The sequence below is a fragment of the Dipodomys ordii genome, unplaced genomic scaffold, assembly GCF_000151885.1.
Source record: "Dipodomys ordii isolate 6190 unplaced genomic scaffold, Dord_2.0 Scaffold86, whole genome shotgun sequence".
Taxonomy (NCBI): domain Eukaryota; kingdom Metazoa; phylum Chordata; class Mammalia; order Rodentia; family Heteromyidae; genus Dipodomys; species Dipodomys ordii.
In genome coordinates, this window is record NW_012267302.1 from 961551 (window position 1) to 987566 (window position 26016).

Sequence of the window (26016 nt, forward strand, 5' to 3'; positions counted from 1 at the left end):
AGGGTACAAATGTTCCTTGGTGGTATACTTGGGGTATCTGACTTATTCTCTGCCTCTCACCAAACTTCAGCAAGTCTCCCCTTCTCGGAATGTCAGTGCTCTCATATGAAGAAAATTCTCCCAGGACTGGATTCTAATACGTGTGTGTGTGTGTGTGTGTATGTGTGTGTGTGTGTGTGTGTGTGCACGCGCACGCGCATGTGTGTATATATATATGTATTCATGTATACCACTATTAGGGCTTGAACTCAAGGTCTGGGTGTTGTCCCTGATCTTTTTCACTCAAGGCTAGTGCTCTACCACTTGAGCCACAGCTCTACTTCAGGCTTTTGGGTAGTTAATTAGTGATAAGAGGCTTATGCCTTTTCCTGCCCTTCCTGGCTTCAAACCTTGATCCTCAAGTCTCAGCCTCCTCAGTAACGAGGATTACAGGCATTAGCCATTTGCACCTAGCTTCAAAAGCCTTGTCCCTGATATGGCATCAGTGGTGTCTGAGTGGGCTTCTGTCTACTACAGATGTGGGTGCTCAGCCCCCTTGACCAGCCCTGAGGAATACAGGATGTGTACTCTGCCTTTAACTCCCACATTCCTGCCAACAACCTCTTGTCCTTTACCTTAAATCTAACTTGTTCAATCTTATTGTAATTCATAATGCTTGTCAGCTGCTTCAGATCTTTTCTGTGGAAGGGGACAGTATAAATTAATAATCATCTAGTTCTTTTCCACACCAAAGGCCCCGTTTACTAAGTTTTCCCTTCAAGGGCTCTGTATCCAGGAAGATTCATGTCTCCGGAACAGCCCACATTTTCAAAGTAATTATCTGTTTGTCATCTTGCTTTTTATTAATTGGCTGTACCTGCTCTTTGGAACTTCTGAGTGTCATGATCAATGAGATAAACAACAGAGCCATGCTGAGCCAAGAATTTTTCTAGTAGAAGTAAAGAAACATGCTGGAGTTCTCTTGTCCTAGGCAGCCTCTGAATGGGCTGATGTCTGATCTCAGTTGGGTTTTTGGTGTCTCAGACTGAAGTCAGGAAGGTGAGAGGTTGGGGCTCATGGCAGTCAAGTAGACATGTCCAAGTTCCACAGTGAATTGGTAACTGGAGCCAGAAGACCAACTAGAGCCAGGTGCCCATGTCTCCAATCTTCAGGTGCCTCATTGGCCCCATGGTGTAACCAGCGTTGCTAGGATCAGGTAGTAATAGCAGAGAGAACAAGACAGACATGGGACCAAGTGTAGGGGGTGATTTGGGGAGTTCCTGAAGCCCCACCTGCAGTGGCCCTGAAGGGATGATGGGAGCTGTATTGGTTGGTTTGGGAAGAGGGGGAGAAAACATCAGGCATTCAGAGGGTCCAGCCACACAGGCAGGCCACCCTAAGGAACAGGAAGGAAGGAGATAATGTCCCACTATGGCAGGAGAGAGGACAAGAGCTCTGTCAGAGCCTGGATTCCCTCAGAGGTCCAGATGCCTCTTCCCCACGGCCTCCTTAGGAGATCCCACTGCGCTCCAATGTGTATGAGGTCTATGCTACCGACAAGGACGAGGGCCTGAATGGAGCGGTGCGCTACAGCTTCCTGAAAACAGCCGGCAACCGGGACTGGGAGTACTTCACCATTGACCCAGTCAGTGGCCTCATCCAGACCGCACAGCGCCTGGACCGCGAGAAGCAGGCAGTGTACAGTGTAAGGGCCAGGGTGTCTGGCAGGGCTGGTAGGCTTTGCTCCTGGAACCACCATCAGGGGACTGTCCAAGGAAAGCATGTCTGAGGTCCTAAATACCTTACCAGCCTTTCCTCTGACCCCTCCTCTGCCTCCAGCTCATCTTGGTGGCCAGTGACCTGGGCCAGCCAGTGCCATATGAGACCATGCAGCCTCTGCAGGTGGCCTTGGAAGACATTGACGACAATGAGCCCCTCTTCGTGAGGCCTCCGGTGAGCTCCTCCATTCCCAGCATCCATCACACCTGCACAGGCATCACCGTCAGCCAATGCTTACCCATATACTCCCAGTGTACCCTGTCCCCTGATTCACATCTAGTTACTGAGTGGAAAACAAATCTGTCAGAAGCAGGTGCCAATGGCTCATGCCTGTAAGCCTAGCTACACAGGAGTCTGAGATCTGAGAATCTTGGTCCAAAAGCAACTTGGGCAGACAAGAACAAGAGACTCTTATCTCCAATAAAACAGCAAAATACCAAAGTGGAGGGATCCAGCCTTGAGTATAAAGGCTAAAGAGCACAAGGCCCTGAGTTTTAAGTCCATGCACACACACACACACACATACTTATCTTCACATAAGAACAGCTATAGCACACAGTACTAAGCATCATTTCCAGGTGCCACCCAGTGATAATAAAAACAGACAAAACACCCAATATTCTTGCATGTACACACACACACATAAAGAATGAAAACTGGCTGGGATTGATTGAACTGGAATAGACAGAAATAACAGGGCTCAGGGCTACTGGTGTGGACACCATCCCAGGGATGGGATGTCCCCTAGAGATGATCCTGGGAACACACTCATTTAGACTTTCACTCAGTGAAATATCCATGTGCTCTAAACCAATGCTAAGCCATCCTGTTCATGGAGGATGTCATTGGGTGACATTTCCCCAGACATGGAGCTTAGTTAAGACATTCTACTGAGCTGGATGTTCATGTCTGAAATCCTCGCTACTCAGGAGGCTGAGATCTGAGGTCACAATTAAAAGCCAGACCAGTTAGGAATGTTTGTGAGACTCTCCAAGTTAACCACCAAAAAGCTGGAAGCGGAGCTGTGGCTCAAGTGGTAGCCTTGAGCAACAAAGCTAAGAGACAGCACCTAGGCTGTGAGTTCAAGCCTTAGTACTGGCACAAAAAAGGTGGGGCAGGGCTGGGAATGTGGTTCAGTGGTAGAGTGCTTCCCTAGCTTACATGAAGCCTTGGGTTCAATTCTTCAGCAGCACATAAACAGAAAAGGCCAGAAGTGCTGTGGCTCAAGTGCTAGCCTTGAGAAAAAGAAGCTCAGGGACAGTGCCCAGGCCCTGTGAGGCCTTGGCAGTAAAATCCTCTTCACCCACAAAGTCATCCCTTAGGGTCCTCTTGGCTAGGTTGGAAGCCCTGGCCTCCCGTCACAATCTTCTCCCCCTGCAGAAAGGCAGCCCCCAGTACCAGCTGCTGACCATTCCTGAGCACTCACCCCGTGGCACCCTCGTGGGCAACGTGACAGGCGCTGTGGATGCAGACGAGGGCTCCAACGCTATTGTATACTATTTCATAGCAGGTGGGTCCTGACACAGCCAGCTCTTCCTGGACCAGGGGGCTGGAGAGGGCCCACGTTTGCCCTGCCTGCCCTACCCCTCACCCTGTGCCCTGTCCACCCACAGCTGGTAATGAGGCAAAGAACTTCCATCTGCAGCCCGATGGGCGCCTCCTAGTGTTGCGGGACCTGGATCGGGAGCGGGAAGCAGTCTTCTCCTTCATCGTCAAGGCCTCCAGCAACCGCAGCTGGACACCGCCCCGCAGCTCCTCCCCAGCCCTGGACCTGGTGGCTGACCTCACCCTGCAGGAGGTGCGCGTGGTGCTAGAGGATATCAACGACCAGCCACCACGCTTCACCAAAGCTGAGTACACCGCAGGTGCGGGACCTGGGGCCTGGGCTTGGGTGTGGCTGGCCCCTTCCCTGCCACTTAACACCACCTTCCTTGCTCCCATAGGGGTGGCCACTGACGCCAAGGTGGGCTCAGAATTGATCCAGGTGCTGGCCCTGGATGCAGACATCGGCAACAACAGCCTGGTCTTCTATGACATTCTGGCCATCCACTACTTCCGGGCCCTTGCCAATGACTCTGAGGATGTGGGCCAAGTCTTCACCATGGGTAGGAACCTGGCCACACATGGGTGGCTTCCAGCTGAGATCTCTATGTCACTTCATGGACTGTCATCTGGAGGAGATGGGGATCCCAGGGCTGATGTGAGCCCTTCTGCTCACCTACTTATCCATCTTCCATTCCCCACATTTCCCACATCTACCCCCTGCTACTTATTTTAGTTTTCACTCAGCTTTTTCAGCTCACAGCTGGTACTCTACCACTTGAGTCATGCCTCCAGTCCAACTTTTTTGTTGGTCCTGAGGCTTGAATTCAGGGGTCTACTACTTTGAGCCACACATGGCTCCACTTCCTGTTTTCTGGTAGTTAACTGGTTATAAGAATCTCATGGACTTGCCTGCCCTGGCTGGCTTTGAACTGCAATCCTCAGATCTCAGCCTCCTTAGTAAATAGGATTACAGGCATGAACCACTAACACCTGATTCAGTCCCGCTTTTTTTGCTGGTTAATTAAAGATACTGTATTTGGGCTAGAGAATTTCTACTCCGGCTGGCTTTGAACCTCAATCCTCAGATCTCATCCTCCTGAGTAATTAGGATTCATTCAAGCATGGTGCTAGGCACTGTGAGCTGGAATTCAAGGAGCACTTCAACTTCAGCATGTGTACTTTGGCCTGATCATTTGCCTATGTGCCTCACTGAGGCTTGGGGGCAGGATCTAGAAGGACCCTCTGTCCTATTATCATCCCTCTTCTCTCTACCAACTCCTTGTCTGTGTGCCAGGACAGAATGTCAGAGAGATTCCTGGCTGCAGAGATCTTCTAGACCTGATCTAACTCCTCAGCCTCCTGCTCCTTTTTTTTTTTTTTTAAATCAGTCCCTGAGCATTTTCACTAGAAGCTCAAAACCACAGGTCCACTTCCAGTTTTCTGGTGGAGAAGAGTATCTCCCAGACTATCCTGCTCAAGCTGGCGTGGAAACCATGATCCTCAGATCTCAGCTTCCAGAGTAGCTAGGATGACAGGCATGAGCCAACAGTGCCCGCCTTCCCTCTGCCCCTCTTAAGGCCCTGTGTCCAGCCAGGCTGAATAGCCTCCCATTTGCTCCTTCAGACCTCTGGGCCCTTCCCTTCACAGACCCTATCTCTATTTTCATCTGCCCTCCATCCTTCAAGGTCTAGTCCATATGCCAGCTCCTCCAGTCTGCACTTGCACCACTCTCAGTCCAATTATCAAAGGATCAGAGGCTAAGTAGCTTGGCTGAAGGTCACCCAAAGCTAAAAGTGGCAAATTTTGAATCCAGGTCTATTGTCTTTTTAGAGATGTCTACCTTGTACCTCCAGTCATCTCTGTACTGTGTGAGGGGTCTGAACTACTTGTATCCAGTACATGAGAGGGACACTAAGGGGGCTCAGAAATGGCCGTGGCACCCAGCAAGGGACATCAGAGTTATACACTTACCTCTGTACTAGTTCAATCTACAATTTTGTTTAATAAGCAGATTGTTTACAAACGTGGCAGTTGTTTGTTTTATTTTTATTTTTTTGGGTCTGGTCATGGGGCCTGAGCTCTGGGCCTGGGCGCTGTCCCTCAGCTCTTCAGCTCAAGGCTAGCGCTCTACCACTTGAGCCACAACACCACTTCCGGCTTTCTTTTTGCTTATGTGGTGCTGGGGAATCGAACCCAGGGCCTCATGTCTGTTTTGTTTTTTAAGGGATTCACATAATAGAAACACCTAGCTCCTCTAGGAAAAGCAAGTTGTGGCAGGGTGGCAAGGTAGCAGCCAAGACCTGCATGGCTGTCCCTTCAGATGGACAGTCCCTCCCTCCCCTCCAGCTCTTACCTTTGCTCCCTGTGGGGCATCTGTGCTGCCTACTCAGGTAGGCCCTAAGCCCTAGGCCCTCCCTTGGTGTGCTCAGGAATGCTGAGTGCTCAAAGTCGAATTAGGCCTCAACCTTGGGTGTTTCCCACAGGGAGTGTGGATGGGATCTTGCGCACCTTTGACCTCTTCATGGCCTACAGCCCAGGCTACTTCGTGGTGGACATTGTGGCCCGAGACCTGGCAGGCCATAATGATACAGCCATCATTGGCATCTACATCCTGAGGGACGACCAGCGTGTCAAGATCGTCATCAATGAAATCCCTGACCGTGTGCGTGGCTTTGAGGAGGAGTTCATCCGCCTGCTCTCCAACATCACTGGAGCCATTGTCAACACAGATGACGTGCAGGTACCCAGGGGCCCGCTTTGGGCTAGGGGGAGAGAGAGTAAAAAGGAAGCCTGACAGAACAGGCACTTGAAAAGGGGCTATGTGCCTCCTGGGTCATTTCCTAGCAGCATGGCTGAGTAAAGTTCCTCCAGATCTCTGGGCCTGTTTCCCCCTAACTAAAATGGGACTACTAATGGTCACACCTGCTCTGTTGGGCAATGTGTACTATGCTTTGACCTTAGCGATATCTAGTGATAGCTCCATGACAGGGTAGGACAGAAGGGCTCCTGGAAGAAGCTGCTCCTCCCCTCCCCACCTCGCCCCTACTGTAGTGACCATACCCCATAAAGCCTCCTCTCCTCTAGTTCCACGTGGACCAGAAGGGCCGGGTTAACTTTGCCCAGACAGAGCTGCTCATCCATGTGGTGAACCGTGACACTAACCGTATCCTTGATGTTGACCGGTAAGTGCTGGCTCTTTGTCTCATCTTGTCTCCCTCCCCACCTGCCCTGGAATCAGGAGGCACAAACAACATCAGGCCCATTGTGTAAGGGCTCCTCTTAAGAGGCAGGCAGGGTTGGAGGAGAGAACATGGTATGGGCTATTTTGGCTCTCTCAGCCTATCTGGTCTCTAAAATGGTATCTGCCACCTGTCGTGAGAGTAGCCCAGGCCCCTCATGCAAGCCAAGCTCTCTTAAGCAGGCAGGCAGGCTTTCCTCTCACAACATCAGATGGTGAACCTAGGGCCTAGAGACTAGAACATAGCAGGCTATGTGGGGGGGGGAGGGGGCGGGGGAAGAGGGTGTGACTGTGGTTGAGCCAGAGCCAAGCTGCTAGCCCTTCATCCAGAGTGATCCAGATGATAGATGAGAACAAAGAACAGCTGCGGAACCTTTTCCGGAACTACAATGTCCTGGACGTGCAGCCTGCCATCTCAGTCCGGCTGCCGGATGATATGTCTGCCCTGCAGGTACCAGGATTGCCCCCACTGCATCCCCCCATAGCTTGGGTAAGCTCTACCACAGAGCCCATCTGCTTAAACATGGCGTACTTTTTCCTGTAGATGGCAATCATCGTTCTGGCCATCCTCCTCTTCCTGGCAGCCATGCTCTTCATCCTCATGAACTGGTACTACAGGACCGTGTGAGTATGCCCACTCCTTCCCAGAGCTAGATGACCACCCTGTTCCTGGATGCTTGGGGGTAGGGAGAGATTTTAGGGCTAAGCGTCTATGATTCAAGCCCAACATCCCTCATGGAAGTCTCCGTTTCTCTGCAGACATAAAAGGAAGCTCAAGGCCATTGTAGCTGGCTCAGCAGGTGAGTGAAGGCTAGGATAGACCAGGAAAGGAAAGGCAGGGGCTCCTCCCACTCTACCTGTACACTCTCCCTGCAGGGAATCGTGGCTTCATTGACATTATGGACATGCCCAACACCAATAAGTACTCCTTCGATGGGTGAGTGGGGCCCTGAGTCTCATTAGTGGAAGCTCTGCTGGGACCCTCCTAGGAAAGAGCTCCTTGCAGCCTGGGATGCGAGCGCCCCCTGGTGGGTTGTCCACCACCTCCCACCCTTGGAACCTCCAAGAGGTTGGCTCTCCAACCTCTTCCCACTTCCCAACTGCAGAGCCAACCCAGTGTGGTTGGACCCCTTCTGCCGGAACTTGGAGTTGGCCGCCCAGGCTGAACACGAGGATGACCTGCCGGAGAACCTGAGTGAGATTGCAGACTTGTGGAACAGCCCCACCCGCACCCATGTGAGCCCAGGGCAGTGGGTGGACTGAGGGACAAAGACTCCCCTTTGGCCAAGGAGCTGGGTTCTCGGAAGGATTGTTGTTCCCTACCCGGTGGTGTGTACATAAGTGTCTACCACTGTTCCGGTTAATATCCCCTCTTCCCAGGGAACTTTTGGCCGTGAGCCAGCAGCAGTCAAGCCTGATGATGACAGGTACCTGCGGGCAGCAATCCAAGAGTATGACAACATTGCCAAGCTGGGCCAGATCATTCGCGAGGGACCCATCAAGGTGAGCCCTTCCTGCAGTCACCTACACCCAGATCCTGGCTGACACTGAACCCCACTCACAGATGCAAGGAGGTACAAACTCCAGGCTGTTAGATTAGATCTGCACTTCATGGGGGGAGAGCACCAGGGTGAACGAGCTGTAACCTGAGGTGGTCTAAGTTCAGGCATAAGCCGACATGGACTCTGGCTGGCCAGTCAGCAGGCCTAGCTCCCAGCCTCTGCACAAGGACTAGACACTATGCACCTGACTCCCACAGGGAGTGAGCGTGGGCCTGGGACAGACTCGGTGGGGGTTAACCCTCTCCCTCCTCCAGGGATCGCTGCTGAAGGTGGTCCTGGAGGATTACCTGCGGCTCAAAAAGCTCTTTGCACAGCGGATGGTGCAAAAAGCCTCCTCCTGCCACTCTTCCATCTCCGAGGTAGCGAGGTAGCCAGGGGTGGGTGGGAGCTGTGTGCTGTGCCCCACTCCTGGGGATGCTGTTGCTCTGCCATCCTTCTCTGTCTATGGAGCCCAACAGCCAGGGCCAAAGCCCTCCTTAGGTGGTGGGTGGGTCTAGGAAATCAGGAGGTTCTGACTTCTGGCCCCAGGATCTTCCCCAGAGATGGTGGGCTCAGAGGCAGTGTTTCTCAGAGTCCAGAAACTCCAAGCTATCTTTGATGAATGGTTTACTTTTAAGGAAGTGGTGAAGGACCAACCAGGCCTACATGTGTAGGCAAGGCAGTTGTGTCAACATTTACACAGTGACTTAAAAACTGATTGCCTAAGCTGGGCACAGGTGGCTCACATCTATAATCCTACTCTAGAAGCTGTGATCTGAGGATCACAGTTCAAAGCCAGTTCAGGCCAGAAAGTCCATGAGACTCTTATCTCCAATTAACTACCAGAAAACAGGAAGTGGCACTGTGGATCAAAGTTGTAGAGCACTAGCCTTGAGCAGAAAAGCACCCTGGTCCTGAGTTCAAGCCCCACAACTACAGGCTGGGAAGGTGGCTCAGTGGTAGAGCGCTTGCCTTGCATGCATGAGGCACTGGGTTCGATTCCTCAGCACCACATAAGCAAAAAGAGAAAAAAGCTGGAAGTGGCGCTGTGGCTCAAGTGGTAGAGCACTAGCCTTGAGCTGAAGAGCTGAGGGACAGTGCTCAGGCCCAGAGTTCAAGCCCCACGACCAGACCCAAAAATATAAAAAATAAACCACTTGATTTCCTCTGGGTACACAATGTCAACTGGAACTGCCAAACACAGGGCACAAAGGGCCATCTGAGTCATATCCACACCCTATGTATCTCTACCTGGCTGGAACTAAGAGTTACTCATAGGGCTGGGGCATGGCCCCAACCAAACCCAAAACTATAATACTTTCTAAGCCAACTTGGTGATAGACCTTTTTTCACAGGACATGCATGTTCCTGAGGTCACAATGACACCTTAAATATCCATGGGCCCCATCCCTGTTCAGCAGCACCTTAAGAGGCTAACAGCCTGTACAGGCAGGTTCCTTTTGTGCTAAGAATAGAAACCTATCTGATGGGACCCTGGGGCCATTCTGCTCACACTTGGGATATGGCCTTGGGCTGGGAGGTATGGGGTACCCTGAGCCACAGGGGTTCCTGGCCTCTTGCAGCTGATTCAGACTGATCTGGAAGAGGAACCTGTGGACTGCAGCCCAAACCAGGGCAGCCTGCGCTTCCGCCACAAACCACCTATGGAACTCAAGGGGCCAGATGGGATTCATGTGGTACATGGCAGCACTGGCACACTGCTAGCCACTGACCTCAGCAGCCTACCTGAGGATGACCAGAAGGGCCTGGGTCGCTCACTGGAGACGCTGACAGCCACTGAAGCCACCGCCTTGGAGCGCAATGCCCGTACAGAGTCCGCCAAATCCACACCTCTGCACAAGCTCCGAGATGTGATTATGGAGAGCCCCCTGGAGATCACGGAGCTGTGACTGATAGGTGCCTCACTGGCAGGAGGTGCTCAACCCCAGGGCGGGAGCAAGGCCAAGCCAGCTCTGCATGGACCACCTTGGTTTGGCCCTGGCAGCCTGTACAACTGTTGAGTCTTTTGCCAGACTGTCATTCAGCATCTGATCTCTACCTTCATAAGATTTGTTATTTTTTTAAGAAAACCAAACAAAATACTAAGCATCTAAGGATGAGGTAAGGAGGGTCACTGGGGGCTCAGGAGACTGAGGACCAGCTGCTGGGCTAGAGAGGGCACACAGGCCCTTGTTCCTCCTTCCACTCCACCCTGGCAAGTCCCAATCACCAAAAGGCAGGACCCTAGCACAGGAATGAGGCCCAGGCTGGCACCCCTAATGGCCAGCCAATGACTTTAAGGCCAGCTGTGCTATCACCTGTCTGAACACCCAGGTGGAGGCAGTGAAGGGCCCCTGCCCTCCACATAGACAAGGTCAACATTTCCATTTCACTGGTTTCTCCAATGTGCCCAGCTGTGAGATATGTGACTGATGGAAACTTCCCGGGTTTTGAATGTAGAGTGTTTGTGTGCTCTTTTTCCAAATTAAGTTATTCCCTCACTGTTTCCCCTGGTTTTAACTGATTCTCACTGGAAGTTTCTAGAATGGTCTGTTTAAAAAAGAACTCAAGGAACTGGAAATATACTGGCTCTGGAGAAGTACCATGCATGTACTGACGTTACGGGGACCACAAAGGGGTGAAAATAGGCAGGTTCTCCTACTGCAAGACAGTTAGGTGGCCTTTTACCCATTGTACTTTCTGCTTCTGGCCAAGAGGGGCCCCGGGGACTACTACATGTGTGAAGGGGTCACGGGCTCAGAGCCCACACTGATTCCTGACAGAAACTCAAGACCCAAATCTGTTAACAGAACTTTATTGTTAAATCACAGAAACTTTAGTAGTGCAAGACAAATGAAAATCACTAAGTCTACATAACAGCAAATGGCCATCTTGGTGGCTCAGCTTGCAGTCTCCTGGTAATCAGTGGTGGCAGGCAAAAAGCCCCAGACAGTACCACTCTGCACACTGCGGTAAACCCTCTGCTTGTTGGCCACACTGACTTGAAAAGGGCCAAAAAAACTGAAGCAGGACAGCAGCATCCAGACAGGCACGCGGGCAGCAGCCACCAGGGATCCCACATGAGAGCCAGAGTACATTCGGTACACAGGTACACTTCCCACAGAACCCCAAACAAGGCATGGACAGGAAAAAGCAGACTCAAGGGTGCTTCCAAAATACAGTGGGGGATGAATGACACTGTCTTAAAGACTGCCTGCTCTTCCGGCTCTCACCAGCACTGGAAATGCCCTCCCTGCTCCCAGCAGGTGCATGCAAGGGCAGCTAGAGACCTTGGGGCCCAGTACCTCATCCTCTGGCAGACAGGGAACACTGAAGCAGCTGTTTGTGGGCTGCCAGCACTTCCCACAAGACAGCAATGCTATTGGGGGGAAGGGTGTAAGGACTTTTTTTTTTTTTGGTAAAGTCAAATGGATATTTGTGCGTTCACTACCCCACATACACAAGTAGAAAAGGTTACAGTTTCTGTGAGATGGAAATTTTAATTCCACACGTGGCGTTTGCAATGGTCCACAGCCTGAGAGGAGAAAGAAAACTGTTTAGGCCTCACACAAGCTAAACACCTAACACCTAAAAGTGGGACCCAGCATCTTCTGAGTACCCAATACAGTATCTCACTTAGGAGTAGGATATAGAGATGCATACTATAATCCCAGCACTTAGTAGTTTAAAGCCAGCCAGACTACATGGTGAAACTCTCTCCAATAAGGGGGAGGGAAACTAGGTGCTGGTGGCTCACACCTGTAATCCTAGCTACTCAGGAGGCTGAGATCTGAGGATCACAGTTCAAAGCCAGCTGGGGCAGCAAAGTCCATGAGACTCTTTATCTATAATTAACCACCAGAAAACCAGAAGTGGCACTGTGGCTCAAAGTGGCAGAGTGCTTGCCTTGAGCTGAAGAGCTAAGGGAGAGCGCCCAGGCCCAGAGTTCAAGCCCCATGACCAACAAAAAAAAGGAGGGTGGGGGCTGAAGTCCTAGCTCAAATGGTAGCTAGAGTACTTGCCCAGCATGCGTGAGTCCTGGGACCAATCTCCAGTATTACCAAGAGCCTGTGGTCATTAGATCTTTGAGGACTCTGATCAAAGCGGCATGGGTAAAAGTCCTTTACTCTTTAGCAGATGAACACCACAGTAGCTTCAGGACCCATGCCCTGGCTAGAGAGGGACGCACAGGCACATTTTTCTCAGCAACAGAAACCAGTTCCAGGGTTGGCCTACTGCAGGGTAGGGATAATGGGTCAGGCGAGAGCCTGGCTGGAGGAAGGAGACAGGCCAGAGTAGGGACCTCTCTGCCTCTCCCTACAGTAGCCCACAGTGACTAATCAATATGTGACATGGTCACAAGAACCCCAGGGAGGAAGAGAAAACTGCATAAAGGAACATTAAACAATGAAATCAGACCCAACATCCCTATCCAGGGAAGCAGCCTGGCTAGCACTGGCAGCCACCATCTAGGACAGTGCCATGGCCCCTGCCCCTGCCCCTGCCTAGGATGGCTGGGCCAGGGCTATTTCAATTTCTAGGCCCCAGGGCAAATGTGTTGCTAAGGCACAAGAAACTGCAATGGTCTAGGCAGTTAAGTCCCACAGGCCTTGTCCACACACCCTGTCACAATAGGCCAACAACAGAGAAGCTTCACACTGAAGAATATCCTTCACCCCCTCTCTCCAGACGGCTCAGCTGGTAGAGCCCTTGCCTGGCCCCAAGTATCAATCCTCAGTAAAAAAAAAAAAAATGCCAGGCATCAGTGGCTCATGCCTGTCATCCTAGCTACTCAGGAGGCTGAGATCTAAGGATCTCAGTTCAAAGCCAACCCAGGCAGGAAAGTCCGTGGGACTCTCATCTCTAATAAACCACCAATCAAAGTGGTACTGTGGCTAAGGTAGTACCGCTGCCTTGAACTGAAGAGCTGAGGGACAGCGCCGAGGCCAAGAGTTCAAACCCCAAGACAAAAAAAATGTGGGAAGTAACTGGGCTGGGAAGGTGGCTCAGTGGTAGAGCACTTGCCTTGCATGCATGAGGCCCTGGGTTCGATTCCTCAGCACCACATAAGCAAAAAGAAAAAAGCCAGAAGTGACGCTGTGGCTCAAGTGGTAGAGCACTAGCCTTGAGCTGAAGAACTGAGGGACAGCACCCAGGCCCAGGCCCACGACTGGACTCAAAAAAAAAAAAAAAAAGTGAGAAGTGGCATTGTGGCTCAAAGTAGTAGAGCGCTAGCCTTGAACAAAAAGAGCTTATAGACAGTGTCCAGGCCCAGAGTTCAAGCCCCATGACTGACCAAAAAAAAAACTGAAACAAGAGCATGCTGGTAGCTCATGCTTGTAATTCTACCTATTCAGGAGGCTGCACTCTCAGGATTGCAGTTTAAAGCCAGCTCATGAGACACTTATCTCCACATAACTACCAAAAAGCCAGAAATTGAATTGTGGCTCAAAGTGGTAGAGTGCTAGCCTGGAGCATAAAAAGCTCAGAGTATGCCCAGGTGCTAAGTTCAGGTCTCAGATCTGGCACACACACACACAGACCATCGTTAGCCCTACCTTAATTGGGAAACCCTGAAGACCCACCTGCCTCCCTGGGTTTTCATCCCACAAAAGCAGGCAGAGAACTGAGGTCCCTACAAATAGGGTCCTGAGCAAGCCATCCTGCTGAGGACAGGCTGCAGCCTATATGCAGTTACTTACATTGCACTGGGCCGCCGTCTCCATGTTCTGGCACCAGTAGCCAGGACCCCAGACACATTTCTCAGTTCCCAAAAGAAGCTTACGAGCAGAAGAGCAGGCTCCGATTTTCTGTGTAAAAAAGGATAAAGATAAATGAAGGAGTCAAAAGTATAACTCTGTCCTGACAGGGACACTTCCAGAAGCAGGTGGAATCAGTGTTCTGACTACCAGGGGTAGAGAGAACAGTTGTTCTCTGTCCTAACTCTGCCAAGTGTGAGAGGAACCTTCCAGTCCATGCAGACCCCCAGGTTACAACTGCCTGAAGGAGCTAGGCTGCCCAGGGAGGCTTACTGTACACACGAAGGAAGGATCCATGACCTCCACAAGGATCTCCACCAGCACAGGCTCATACTCGGTCACGAACTCATCACACTGCCAAGTGAACATGGGACACAGGTCAGGACATGCACACAGCCATACAAGGCCAACAGGTGCCCAGCACACTCCTCTATCATGGTCCCTGAGGTTCCTCACCAGGGATCCCTGGGGGCTATATTCCCAGATATCCTTCTACCCACATGGCCCCCTAGCCCAATTCTTTTCCTTCCATAGCTCCATGTGAGCCAGGTCAACTCTGGGCAAAAGCTACCTGACTCCAGGCCTGGGAAAGAAGCAGCCATCTGTCCTCCCCATATTTCACAGCAGTGCACAACAGCTACAATCCGTACCTGGTTCTTGTAGGGGTCTGGCAGAAAGCTGCAGCCCTTCTCTAGTGCAGCCAGGATTTCCTCCTTGGTGCTGTTTTTCTCTAGGTTGTGCTCCAAATAGCTGATCAGCTTCTTGCACACCTCACAGAAGCCCCCTTTCTTTAGTTGAGTCACACGTGCTGTAAAAAAGGGCACAGGGCTCAGTACTGGCAGGGTCCCAAGAGGGCTGCCCCTTACTGTACTCTGGGCTCACCAGGTGATGCAGACAGTTTGGGCAGCTTAGGTGGCTGGGGCAGCCCTAGTCGACCAATCTTTCCCATCCGCTCCTTGTCAGAGGAACAGAGGTTGAGTTCCTGGCACACCAACTCCGGGCTTATCTCATGTTCCAGGATTGACCAGACAGAGGGACCATACACATCCACCATCTCATGGCACACACTGGACACAGTAGCAGGCAATAGGGAGCACGTAACATTCAAGCTTTTGAAGACTTCCTCCTGAAACACACACAAAAAGGAGCATGTAAGATGGGAGGGTAAGTATGGAAAAGATTCTAAAAACACCAGGAAACCATCCCTCACTCTATACATAGCACTGAAAACCAGGGGAGGGTTGTGGCTAAGTGGTAGAGCTCTTGCCCAGCACATGGTTTCGATCCCCAATCTACCCAAAAAGAAAAAAACCAGCAAGGATCATCCCAACCCTCCTGCTTCCACAGGATTCCCTGGGGTGGGGTGGTGGGGGGTGAGGACAGGCCTTCCTCTGAGGACAACATACCTCAGTGATGTTGTTCTCAATCAACTTGTCCATCTGCTTCACCACAAATTCACAAGCCTTGCAGAATACACCAGCCTGGGCCTGGATCAGCTCCTCCTATGAGGATGGGGTGGGGCAGTTTAATATTGGGACTGGTATGTTAGTGGGCTAAGGGCCACTGCCCAGTGAATTCACAATGACATACAGCTTCCTTTGGGTGTGATTTCCAACTTCATTACACAGTGGAAGGTCCATCCCTTTTTCCAGTCTTCCATTATCACCACTTCTCTTGCCCCTCCCACACACACAAAGAGAGAGAGAGAGAAAGAAAGAAAGAAACAAAGGAAAAGAAAAGAAAGAGGAGGAATTCCTACCTCAGGCCCTCCCTACCATGAAAGGATGACCACATGCATCCAGTTATAATCATTTGGTCATTCCATGTTGGAATTGGGAAGGTGGACAGTGAAGCAGGACCAGAACCAGAATGAGAAATTCAGTATCTATCTGCTTCCTCTATTTCTTTTTTGTTTGTTTGAACTCAGGACCTGGAGCTTGCTAGGCTGGTGTTCTACCACTTGAGCCACATCTCCAGCTCAGTATCTACTTTTTTTTAAGTCAGGGGTTTGCTCTGGACTTTCCAAAGTCTCATTAACATCTGAGATTGTCACTCTAGATTCTCCCTTAATAAAGCAATCAGGTTGAGGAAAACCTTCTGTAAAGCCAAGCATTCTCTACCTCCACTAACCAGCACAACAGGTCCAGCTCCATGTGCACTTGAAATGTGGCTGTGTCACCAAGGATCTCAAGTTTTAATACTGCTTAACTTAAATTGATGTAGTCACACATGACTAAGAAATACAACCATGAACTGGATGAGCAGGGTGGCACCTCCTGGGGGGAGAAGGCCCTGCTTCCTGACTTTAGGTACACAACCCTACCTGTGGCCACACATACTAAGCAGAGGAGCAAGCACAGGGAGACAGCTGATAGCCCGATGCAAAGGACATTCTTGAAGCATATGTATTTCATGTGTAGTGTGAGGAGGCCAGGGCCTCCTGAGAAGGCAGAATGCCTTCATTTACTCCCCACAACCCTAGGACAGTGCCTGGCCCAAAAAGGTACTAAACACAGGTCTATTACAGAATAGAGTAGATCTTTACCAAAAGGGGTGCTAAAGGAACAAATCTACATGCACAAAAAGGCACAGGTCCAATGAGACTTCCAGCCCTGGGGACAACATCCTGGGTCTGTCCTGTGGCTACAGAAGCCAAAGGACTCTGGAAAGGGAAAAGGGGAGGATGGAGCTGGGCACTGAAATAAGTTTGCTCCCCTCAGAACTAGGGCATGTTAACTGTAAAATAGCTGGGGAGGGGGCTGTGTCATTACCAGGAAATATCCATTCTATACCTAGAGTAATCTCAAACACAAAATGTGTGAGCTCCAAAAACAGTGTCAAGCAGAATGTCACACAATCCCCACCTGTACACAATGGCATACGTACCTCAACAGTCTCCACCAGTTCCAGGGCAGGAAGGACACTCTCAGCAGCCACTTTGGCAGGGATCAATGTCTGCATGGGCACTGCCTTGACCTCATCACAGAAGCCAACCAGTACACAAATCTCCTTGGGTTGCTGAAAAGAGCACAGAACCATCAGACACAGCCTGCACCTACTGCCTCAGGCCTCTGGCTAGACAGGGTACAGAGCACCCTGACCAGTGTCAAGGCTACCTCCTCCCACCCACTGGCAGGGACTCTAGATTCAACTTAAAAGGGCTCGTGTCCAAAAGCAGGTTACATGCGCCAGCTCCATCTGGAGAAGGTAGCCTTCAGGCAGAGCCAAGAGTGGCCATGGCTGTTCTAACCAAGAACAGAATTTCTAGCACCTTGTAACACTCCCTCCCCCCAGACACTCAAGCTGCTCAGCTCATTCTAAGTTAAAGTAAACTTAAGGGGACCTACTGTATACATAAACAGAAAGCCCAAGGCAGTAGAAATACAACCATATTGGATCTTTTGGTGGTAAAGCCATTTAAAATTATGTATTATGGGGAAAATGCTGGCTTTTTTTCTATAAGCCTCATTCAGTGTTCACAACTATACATATGAAAGCCCAACCCCTAACTCGTGAATCATCTCAGTTCACAAGGTCTTCAAACTGATGTCCTCTGCTGTCTAGACAGCCCCATCACAGAGGATGAGAGCTAGGACATATGCATGGTATGAATGCAGGCCTGGAAGTCTGCCTCCCTCCAACAAGCTTGCAAGGAGCATAGCAGGCCTGTCTGGAGGCAGGCAAGCTAGACCATGGCAGTATCTGCCTTGTGCCACCAAAGGCGGCTAGAACAGTTAAGACGGGTGCAGGGAAAGGGGCATCCTGTCTTTGGCACATTTTAAAATATGGAGAAGAATTAGAATGAGGCTAAAGATACAGCAAGATTTTTAGAAAAAAAAGATGCCAAGGATTCAGGAGGCTTTGTTCTGACTCCCCGAAGTGGCCTAGGTTAAAAACCAGACATTTCAAGTTCTCTCCCATGAGACCTCAAAACCCAGATAGATACCAACTCAAAAGGAGCTCGAAAAAAACTGATGGCTCAGCCAGTATGGACTGAGGTATGGTCCCCACAGAGTGCCAGCCACTGTAGTTCCAGATCCCAAAGGAGCCATCACCCAGAGAGCGGAAGCTACAATCAAGAGACTGTTTCCAGTTCTCTGGATCAGCAGCCATAATCTGCAGGCTGTCTGCATCCAGTTTGCTCATGCAGCAGAAGCATTTCTGGAGTTACAAACCCAGCAATGATGTCATGCACTGCCCACACACATTATGACAGACACAAGGTGCTGTACTAGAGCCAGGCCTCCACTGGAAGAAGCTGAACTGCCTCGGGGCCACCTGGGTCCCCATTCTCACTGGTGATCCAAACATGGGCTTGCCATGTGAACAGAGGACAAGGCTCTGCTGACTTCTATTTGCCCCTCTCAGAAGGGGAGAAGGGCCCCTGATACCTAAGTGCTAGATCTTAAGGGAAGGATGCCTAGACCAAGGGGAACCTTTGCCTTTCACAATCATTCCTTGTATCTGTCAGAGATGACCATGCCAGACACCACCCCCAAAAAAGGAAAGAAAAAAAAAAAAAAAGCAGGTAACTAGAAGCAGCAAATCACTACAAGCAAATTCTCTGTAACATACCTGATCCTGCTGTTCAACAAAAAAACAGGAAATCGGAGGTGAAAATAAAGAGAAAGGAAAGGACACAACAGTTAAGAAAAATTAAAACAGTCAGTTAACCAGGTGTACAGATGCCACAAAGTCTAAGGGACACCCTGGCAGTCTGCTGGCAGCAACCTACCTTGCTCCTCTAGCTTGCGGTGCCCCAAAAGCCACTTGGGCCCTCAAGGGGTAGGTAGACCCCACTGCCCAACTAGTGTGTACACTATCCCTACATCCAGCACTAAACCATGATCAGAAATTGCAGTGATGCCAGCCCTGAAGCCTAATCCCTACCCAACCTTCCCAAAGCACAGTCATGGGGCTGCCACAGCAAATCATCACTCTCCACTGCCCTCCATCTTGTGTTTCCATTAGGAATAGCAGCTTTGGTGAGCCTCACTAAGGGAAGCCAGGGATGGGTACAGATAAGTGGCTATGAGGACATTCATCACTCCAAGGGCAAACCTGAAAACAGCATCAACACTTAGCCACCAGGGACTGGTCACATTCCATGGACAAGAATTTTTTAGGGGAATATGCAATTAAAGTACAAACTCATACATAAACAAAGGCTTCCATTGATGGGTTTCAAAAACCCATGATTTCCAAATGATTTGAAATTATCAAAAACTTGCTACATAGTATACTATGAAGAGAAAAATTTTAAGTTAGTTCTGAAGAAGCACTTCACTAGGTCACTTCACACCAAAGGCTTCCTTCTACCTGCTTCAGGTGCATGTCTTTGTTAACAGACTTTACATGTTTTTACAAGGCAGAGCATGAGCGATAGTCCCAAATAAGCCACCGCTCCAGGAAAGTCTACTAGAACAGGCAGAGGTAACTCTTGCCAGGCTCTGCAGACCATCAGGCCTAGGTTGCTGAGGAAGCACAAAGTGGGGGCTACTGGGTTCCAACAAAACTATCTACAAAGCAGGTAGGTAGTAAGCTTTGTAAACCTCTATGAAAGACTGACTCAAGGGCTGGGAAGGTGGCTCAATGGTAGAGTGCATGCCTTGCATGCCAGAGGCCCTGGGTTCGATTCCTCAGCACCACATAAGCAAAAAGAAAAAAGCTGGAAGTGGCGCTCTGGCTCAAGTGGTAGAGCGCTAGCCTTGAGCTGAAGAGCTCAGGGACAACGCCCAGGCCCAGAGTTCAGGCCCCACGACTGGACCCCCGCCCCCCAAAAAAAAAAGAAATGTGCTGACCAGGAATGTGGCTTAGTGGTAGAGTGCGTGAAGCATTGGCTTCAATTCTTCAATAAACAGAAAAGGCCAGAAGTGGTGCTGTGGCTCAAGTGGTAGAGTGCTAGCCTTAAGCAAAAGAAGCTCAGAGACAGTGCCCAGGCCCTGAGTTCAAGCCCCAAGACTGGCATTAAAAAAAAAAGTACAACTTTGTTGTCTAAATTCATACCGCTCAGTATATGGAAGAGTACAAAAAATGATAACCTTTGTGCCTAGCCACATAGCACAGCAGCTCCCTCTGCTCATCACCAGCTCTTCCTTCAAGGAAGATGAACCTCATTTAGGGGTAAAAAAAAGGGCCAGGGGCTCTAAGCTACAGCCACATCACCCAACAAGCTAATGCTGTTAACTGGTGTCAAGGACCTTCCACACAGTATACAAGCTGTCACCTCCTATAGTGACTCACCCCTGTACTACCTCATAGACATTTCCACCTTTTCCTAATGCTACTCCACCGAACAACCTGCTCCCCTCTATTTCAACTTGCACAAGTAAGAGACCTGGAAGACATCCCACTCTCCACAAGTAAGGTCAGTGCATTCACCCTTCAGCCATCTCCACCACAACCTTCTGGGCAACCCACTTATGTCCCCACCACAGCTCCCTTTAGAAAAAGCACCACTGGGCATGTGTTCCAAGGGCTCCAGCTGCACTTGCAACCCTTAAGCCTGGCCCCAGAGGCCTTGTATGATGGGCTTTTCCACACCAAACCTTGGTCCTGTCTCAAGACAGTTTCTCAAACATTCCCCTTCCTCAGGGTCTTTCAAAGTTGGCTCTTCATTCACTGCCAAAACACTCTGGCACACGGCTTGGGTATAGTACATACTTAGTGAGTTACTTAATTCTATGTAGAAATCAAACTCTATCGTGCTCAAAGCATCTGTTAAAGACCTGACATGAGTTATCCACCATGAACACACTTTTCATTTCAATTATCCTGCTTTGGGCTGGAGGCACTGAGAAGAAGAGCCTGTTTGCCCCGTCCCCTCTTACTATTTCCTGTTTAATCAGATCCAAGATGACAGGGAGGTAAGACTCAACGGTCTCTTTGCATTTAGATGAGAAGTTGGGGTTAGGAAGCCAGTCACACATCTTCTCCAGGTAACCAAGGATCTCCTCCTGCAAGGAAGTACAAGGCAAAGTTCAGAACTGAAGGCAAGGAGCCCTTAATAACTCCAGAACAGAGAAGCTTGAAAACAGCCAACCCTCAGGGAAAAGGATGGTAGAGAGCCATCACTTCCCTATGGCTCCATCAGCTCAACAAGTAAAAGCAGACTCTCCTTTCACCCATAGTCTGAGGTACAGTGAACTCTGATATTGCCAAACCGATAGCCACACACTAATGTAGATGAAATCTCAACTATATTTAATATTTAGTCCAGAGGCCAGCAAAATAGGACCTTCATGCTCTTTCTTATACAGCCTGGAGAATAGTGTTTACTTTTTGTCATTTGTGGGGCCTGAACTCTGGGCCTGGGTGCTGTCCCTCAGCTCTTCAAATCAAGGCTAGTGTTCCACCAACTGAGCCACAGCACCATTTCCATTTTTTTCTGCTTATGTGGTGCTGAGAAGCCAAACCCAGGGCCTCATGCATGCAAGGCAAGCACTCTACCATTCAGCCACCTTCCCTGCCCTAGTGTTTACATTTTTAAAAGTGTTTTTTTTTTTTTAAATGACTGTAGCCAGGTGCCAGTGGCTCATGTCTATAATCCTAGCTTCTCAGGAGGCTGAGATCTGAGGATCGTGGTTCAAAGCCAGCCCAGGCAGGAAAGTCTGTGAGACTCTTATCTCCAATTAACCACCAGAAAACTGGAAGTGGCACTGCAGCTCAAGTGGTAGAGTGCTTGCCTCGAGCTGAAGAGCTCAGGAACAGTGCCCAGGCCGAGTTCAAGCCCCATGACCGACCAAAAAAAAAAAAAAATACTGTGGACAGACACAATGGTGCATACCTATAGTATCAACACTCAGGAGGCTGAATAAGGAGGATTGTGAGTTTGAGGCCAGCCTGGGGCTATGGCAGATGGTAAGTAGACTGCGTGGTCTGAAATACTTCCCACTTGGCCTTTTTCAGAAATCTGCCACCCCTTGGGAATAAGCTAGTCCTATGTGGACCCCCTGGGCCACAGTTCTGTGGAACCAAAGCTCAGGCTGCCCCGACCTGTCCCCAGCAGCTCACCTCAGTGTTATTTTCTTTCAGCATATTGTCGGCTGCAGTGATAACCTGAATGCATATGTTGCATGGAAGAGAATTCTAGAAGGAAAAAACATGATGGGTAGAGATCTGGATTTGAATGACCCAATTTACACCCCACATAGCCACAAACGCCAAGCCCTTTCCCTGCACTGATGGAGTGGAAGTCAACCACAGTCACAATCTGGTGCCTGATCAGCAGGACACCAAAGGAAGGACAGGGGTGATGAGCAATAGGTAAGTGCTCAGTGCCTGTGGTTGAAATCAATTCCATATAAGTGCAGCTGTGAGCAAATAGCCATTCCTCAGGGCAGCAGGGTTCCAACGCCAGTCACCGTACTTCTACCCACACCCACTGGCACCTGATCTACCCTCTGCTCCCAACCACACCATGTAAATGGACACACACCCAGGTCAGAAACCACAGGAATTCTAGTTGGTTCTCAAAGTTCTTTGGGAGATGTGCCTAGGCTCCCTTCTTGATCTATGGATAAGGGCTAACATGTCTAGATGAGAGTTAGGGGCAGCTGTGAAATGAGTTCACAGATGAACTCAGAGAAAGTCATTCAAAACTTTATGCCAAGTCAAGGTAATCCTATGCACAGGACCATAACATAAGAGACCCAGGCAGCCTGAGACTACTGAATCAGCAAAGCCCTAAGTCCTCACTCAGCACACACTGAACTTGGAAAGAGCATGTAGTATTCAAAATGAGACAGAAAGAAAATTAAAACCTAAATCTCAAAGTTGATTTGGTCAGTGAACTGATTTCTCAGTATTTCAGAATCTATGTCTAAAAGTAGTACTATTTAAGCAACTTTTATTCTCTTACTAAAGGTGAGCTAGAGGCCACTGACAAGCTTAGAATAAAACCCCAACCTGTCAAACACAGCCTGTCCCATTTGACAACCAGCACATCACAGGGAGAACCAGGAAAAGCACCTGCACCAGTGGTTATCTTTCCCAGAGTGGTTTTAGCTAGAAACAAAATTTTAAATAGCTATTAAGCTCTCAGTCTCAGGATTTGCCTGTTGAGAAGACTAAGGAAGAACAATAAATATCAAGACTTTAAAAAAGCTTAGCATATACTACTTTGTGCAGAGTGACTCAGGCTGGGTTATGTCCATGTGCTCATACTGCAGACCCACTTGGCCTGTATCTAGGTAGGAAGGGGATCCAGAGCAGGGTTGGGGAAGCAGTGTGGGTCATACACAGCAACAAATATGGAGGCCCTCATCCAAGAGACCAATGGCCTAAGGGAATGAGTTCTTTTCTTCTCTGGGCTTCATTTACTTTGTGGTAAATTGAGCACATCCAATAACAGGTCTCGCTTGTCATACAAGGTCACCAAGGGGGGCAGAGAGCAGCAAGCAAGAGACAAGCTCTGTGAACAAGTCTAGGGAAGGCAAGGAGGGGCCTGGAGGGCCCAGGAGGGGTGCTCACCACAGTGGGCTTGCTCCAGACCATCTGCTGGCAGTGCTTCACAGCCCCACAGTCCACCGCAGTCTTCAAGTTCTGGCATAGCACTGCTGAGCCCCCAGAGCATGTTGTCAGGTCTGGGATAGGGCTGGCAAGAGCTATAAAAGGAAAACCAATCTAAGGAGGTGGCCCATTTTCCAACAAAATGGCCTACATTACTTCCCTAGGGTCAAGGACAGCAAAGTCTGTGGTAAACTACAATGCTAAAGTTGACCCCTGCCAAGAAGTTTTGCCCTTTACCAGTAATTTTGTTCTGATTTCTGATTTCACATTTTTAAGTCCCAAGGATAACCTTCTTTTCCAAAGGGGCTCACAGGACAGTGTAAATTTCCTGCAGCAGGAGAGACTGAAGCCAGACAATAGAACTTTCTGCCAGTGAACAGTAACTCAGATACCTTGAATTTTTGGTGGGGATTATCACAAAGATTAATGTGCTGAAGTACTTTATATACATTATGAAAATAGGACAACAAAACCTGTTAAAATTGTTTTAAGAAGAGGGGAGAGTCTAAAAGAGTAACGGAGATTGATGGGATACAATTGTATTCATGTATGGAAATGTCACAATGAAATCCCCTTGTACAATTAGAGTATACTAATGGGAAAAAAAAACCTTAACAAAAAAAAGCACAAACTAGGAAGGGGTTAGAGTACCTGCCTTGCCTAGCATGAACACAGCACCAAGAGTAAAACAGCACATCTACTCCCACAAGAACACTAAGAAACATAGAAATTTGAGTGAAATATAGTAAACATAATATACAGCTGTCAAACATAGAGATATACATCAAATTGGGAAAAAATCCAAGAATAATGATTATACGGGAGCTGTAAAAGGTAAGAAAATAAAACAGATCGTTAAGTTCAAAGTCTATATATATATATTTTGGGTCCGGTCGTGGGGCCTGAACTCTGGGCCTGGGCACTGTCCCTCAGCTCTTCAGCTCAACGCTAGCGCTCTACCACTTGAGCCACAACATCACTTCCAGCTTTTTTCTTTTTGCTTATGTGGCGCTGAGGAATCAAACCCAGAGCCTCAGGCATGCAAGGCAAGCACTCTACCACTGAGCCACCTTCCCAGCCCCAAAGTCTATATTTTTAAGTACCAATGGTATGTTGTGACTTTTTTTAATCTCACAAAATTGAGAGTACCTATTAAAATAAGTCCATGGTAGCTGGGATGTGGCTTAGTAGTAGAGTTCTCGCCTTTCATACATGAAGCCCTGGGTTTGATTCCTCAGTACCACATACACAGAAAAAGCTGAAGCGGCACCGTGGCTCAAGTGGTAGAGTGCTAACTTTGAGCAAAAGAAGCTCAGGGACAGTGCCCAGGCCTTGAGTTCAAGCCCCAGGACTGGCAAAAAAAAAAAAAAAGCCCATGGTTTGCATGCTTCTACAACCAAAAAATGGAGGAAACCCTCAGATTCATATCACCTCTAGCCCAGGCTCAATCATACACACGCAGAAAGGGCCAAACTCAAGAGAAGACAGCCCCACAACCATCCACATTCTGAGAGTCTGTCCAATGAGAGTGGGAGGACCAACAGGAATGAAAGAGGTACATATGCATCCAGACACTGAGTTCCCCAAAAAACTCAGGCCAGGACACTTGCCAGTGCCAGCCTCTCTTCTCCCTTACTCCAGTTCAAAATAATCTCAACTGCCACACTTCCAAAACTGTAGGTTTGCACCCCAATTTTTATGAACAAATACAGCCAGATTCACAATGGTTTGGTAACATGGGCATGCTGGTGCCAGGGGGCAGAGTAAAAGAGGGCAGCAAGGGGGCTGGGAAGGTGGCTCAGTGGTATAGCACTTGCCTCGCATACATGAGGCCCTGAGTTTGATTCCTCAGCACCACATCAACAGAAAAAGCCAGAAGTGGCGCTGTGGCTGAAGTGCTAGAGCAATAGCTGTGGGCTGAAGAGCTGAGGGACAGCACCCAGGCCCAGAGTTAAAGCCCCACGACCAAAAACAACCAAAAAAAAAGGGGGGGCAACAGGGTTAACCAGCATACACATACATACATACATACACACACACAGCATACACATATACACATACATACATACACACACACACACACAAAATCTTTTTCAAACTGAATTGGTATCTGAAAAATGGTGATGCAAAAGGCTAGGGTAGAAGGGATGCATTCTAGAACATTCTACAGACAAGCAGTTCTCTTTTGCAAAGGAGAAAAACTGTCTTTTCAGAAATGGGTGAGAAGTAGCCCAGACTACAAAGGGAAGAAAAATAGCACACGGAGGCGGCCTCACTGGCCACACATCATAGAGCATGGTAACCCCACCATGAGCAACATCACAGGTGCCACTGGGGATTTCAGAGGAGACACAGGGCTAGCAGGTTCACATCCATCTTTTCTACAAGGCTTGCGGTGGCGGAAGAGAAGGGAGAAATAGACAGCAGGACACCTAACTGCAAGGCTAAAGTCCAAGCAAAGCTGGCTGAGCTTGGTGGTACATGCCTAAATCCCAGCACTCAGGAGGCTAAGGCAGAAGGATTACAAGTTCAAGGTGGAACTGAGTAAGTTCTTGTCTTTAAAAATAGAAAAAGTGAGGCTGGGAAGGTGGCTCAGTGGTAGAGCGCTTGCCTTGCATGTTTGAGGCCCTGGGTTCGATGGTACCACATAAGCAAAAAGAAAAAA

At 49.3% G+C, this 26016-nt stretch overlaps 2 protein-coding genes across 7 annotated transcripts in view; one reads left to right on the top strand and one right to left on the bottom strand.

The window, feature by feature from the left end:
- Cdh23 (cadherin-related 23) overlaps window positions 1-10647 on the top strand; it is a 323607-nt gene extending 312960 nt beyond the window's left edge. For 3 of the 6 annotated variants that reach the window (XM_013025633.1, XM_013025635.1, XM_013025634.1), the window contains 15 exons: window positions 1493-1684; window positions 1819-1932; window positions 3139-3268; window positions 3372-3623; window positions 3702-3863; window positions 5787-6043; window positions 6388-6485; window positions 6872-6992; window positions 7086-7165; window positions 7301-7341; window positions 7418-7478; window positions 7648-7777; window positions 7922-8044; window positions 8358-8462; window positions 9666-10647. In XM_013025633.1, the coding sequence (XP_012881087.1) occupies window positions 1493-1684; window positions 1819-1932; window positions 3139-3268; window positions 3372-3623; window positions 3702-3863; window positions 5787-6043; window positions 6388-6485; window positions 6872-6992; window positions 7086-7165; window positions 7301-7341; window positions 7418-7478; window positions 7648-7777; window positions 7922-8044; window positions 8358-8462; window positions 9666-9992 (2193 nt within the window). In that variant the 3' untranslated portion in view covers window positions 9993-10647. The remainder of the gene's footprint in view (window positions 1-1492; window positions 1685-1818; window positions 1933-3138; window positions 3269-3371; window positions 3624-3701; window positions 3864-5786; window positions 6044-6387; window positions 6486-6871; window positions 6993-7085; window positions 7166-7300; window positions 7342-7417; window positions 7479-7647; window positions 7778-7921; window positions 8045-8357; window positions 8463-9665) is intronic. The other 3 variants (XM_013025637.1, XM_013025636.1, XR_001175416.1) reach the window with 2 other exon arrangements.
- A 234-nt stretch (window positions 10648-10881) lies between these two features.
- Psap (prosaposin) overlaps window positions 10882-26016 on the bottom strand; it is a 32210-nt gene continuing 17075 nt past the window's right edge. Inside the window, exons 2-12 of the mRNA XM_013025586.1 lie at window positions 23313-23446; window positions 21855-21929; window positions 20540-20797; window positions 17897-18002; window positions 16728-16906; window positions 15248-15343; window positions 14724-14967; window positions 14492-14649; window positions 14115-14195; window positions 13785-13892; window positions 10882-11617 (exon numbers count right to left, since the gene is read on the bottom strand). Coding sequence (XP_012881040.1) covers window positions 11582-11617; window positions 13785-13892; window positions 14115-14195; window positions 14492-14649; window positions 14724-14967; window positions 15248-15343; window positions 16728-16906; window positions 17897-18002; window positions 20540-20797; window positions 21855-21929; window positions 23313-23446 — 1475 coding nt within the window. The 3' untranslated portion in view covers window positions 10882-11581. The remainder of the gene's footprint in view (window positions 11618-13784; window positions 13893-14114; window positions 14196-14491; window positions 14650-14723; window positions 14968-15247; window positions 15344-16727; window positions 16907-17896; window positions 18003-20539; window positions 20798-21854; window positions 21930-23312; window positions 23447-26016) is intronic.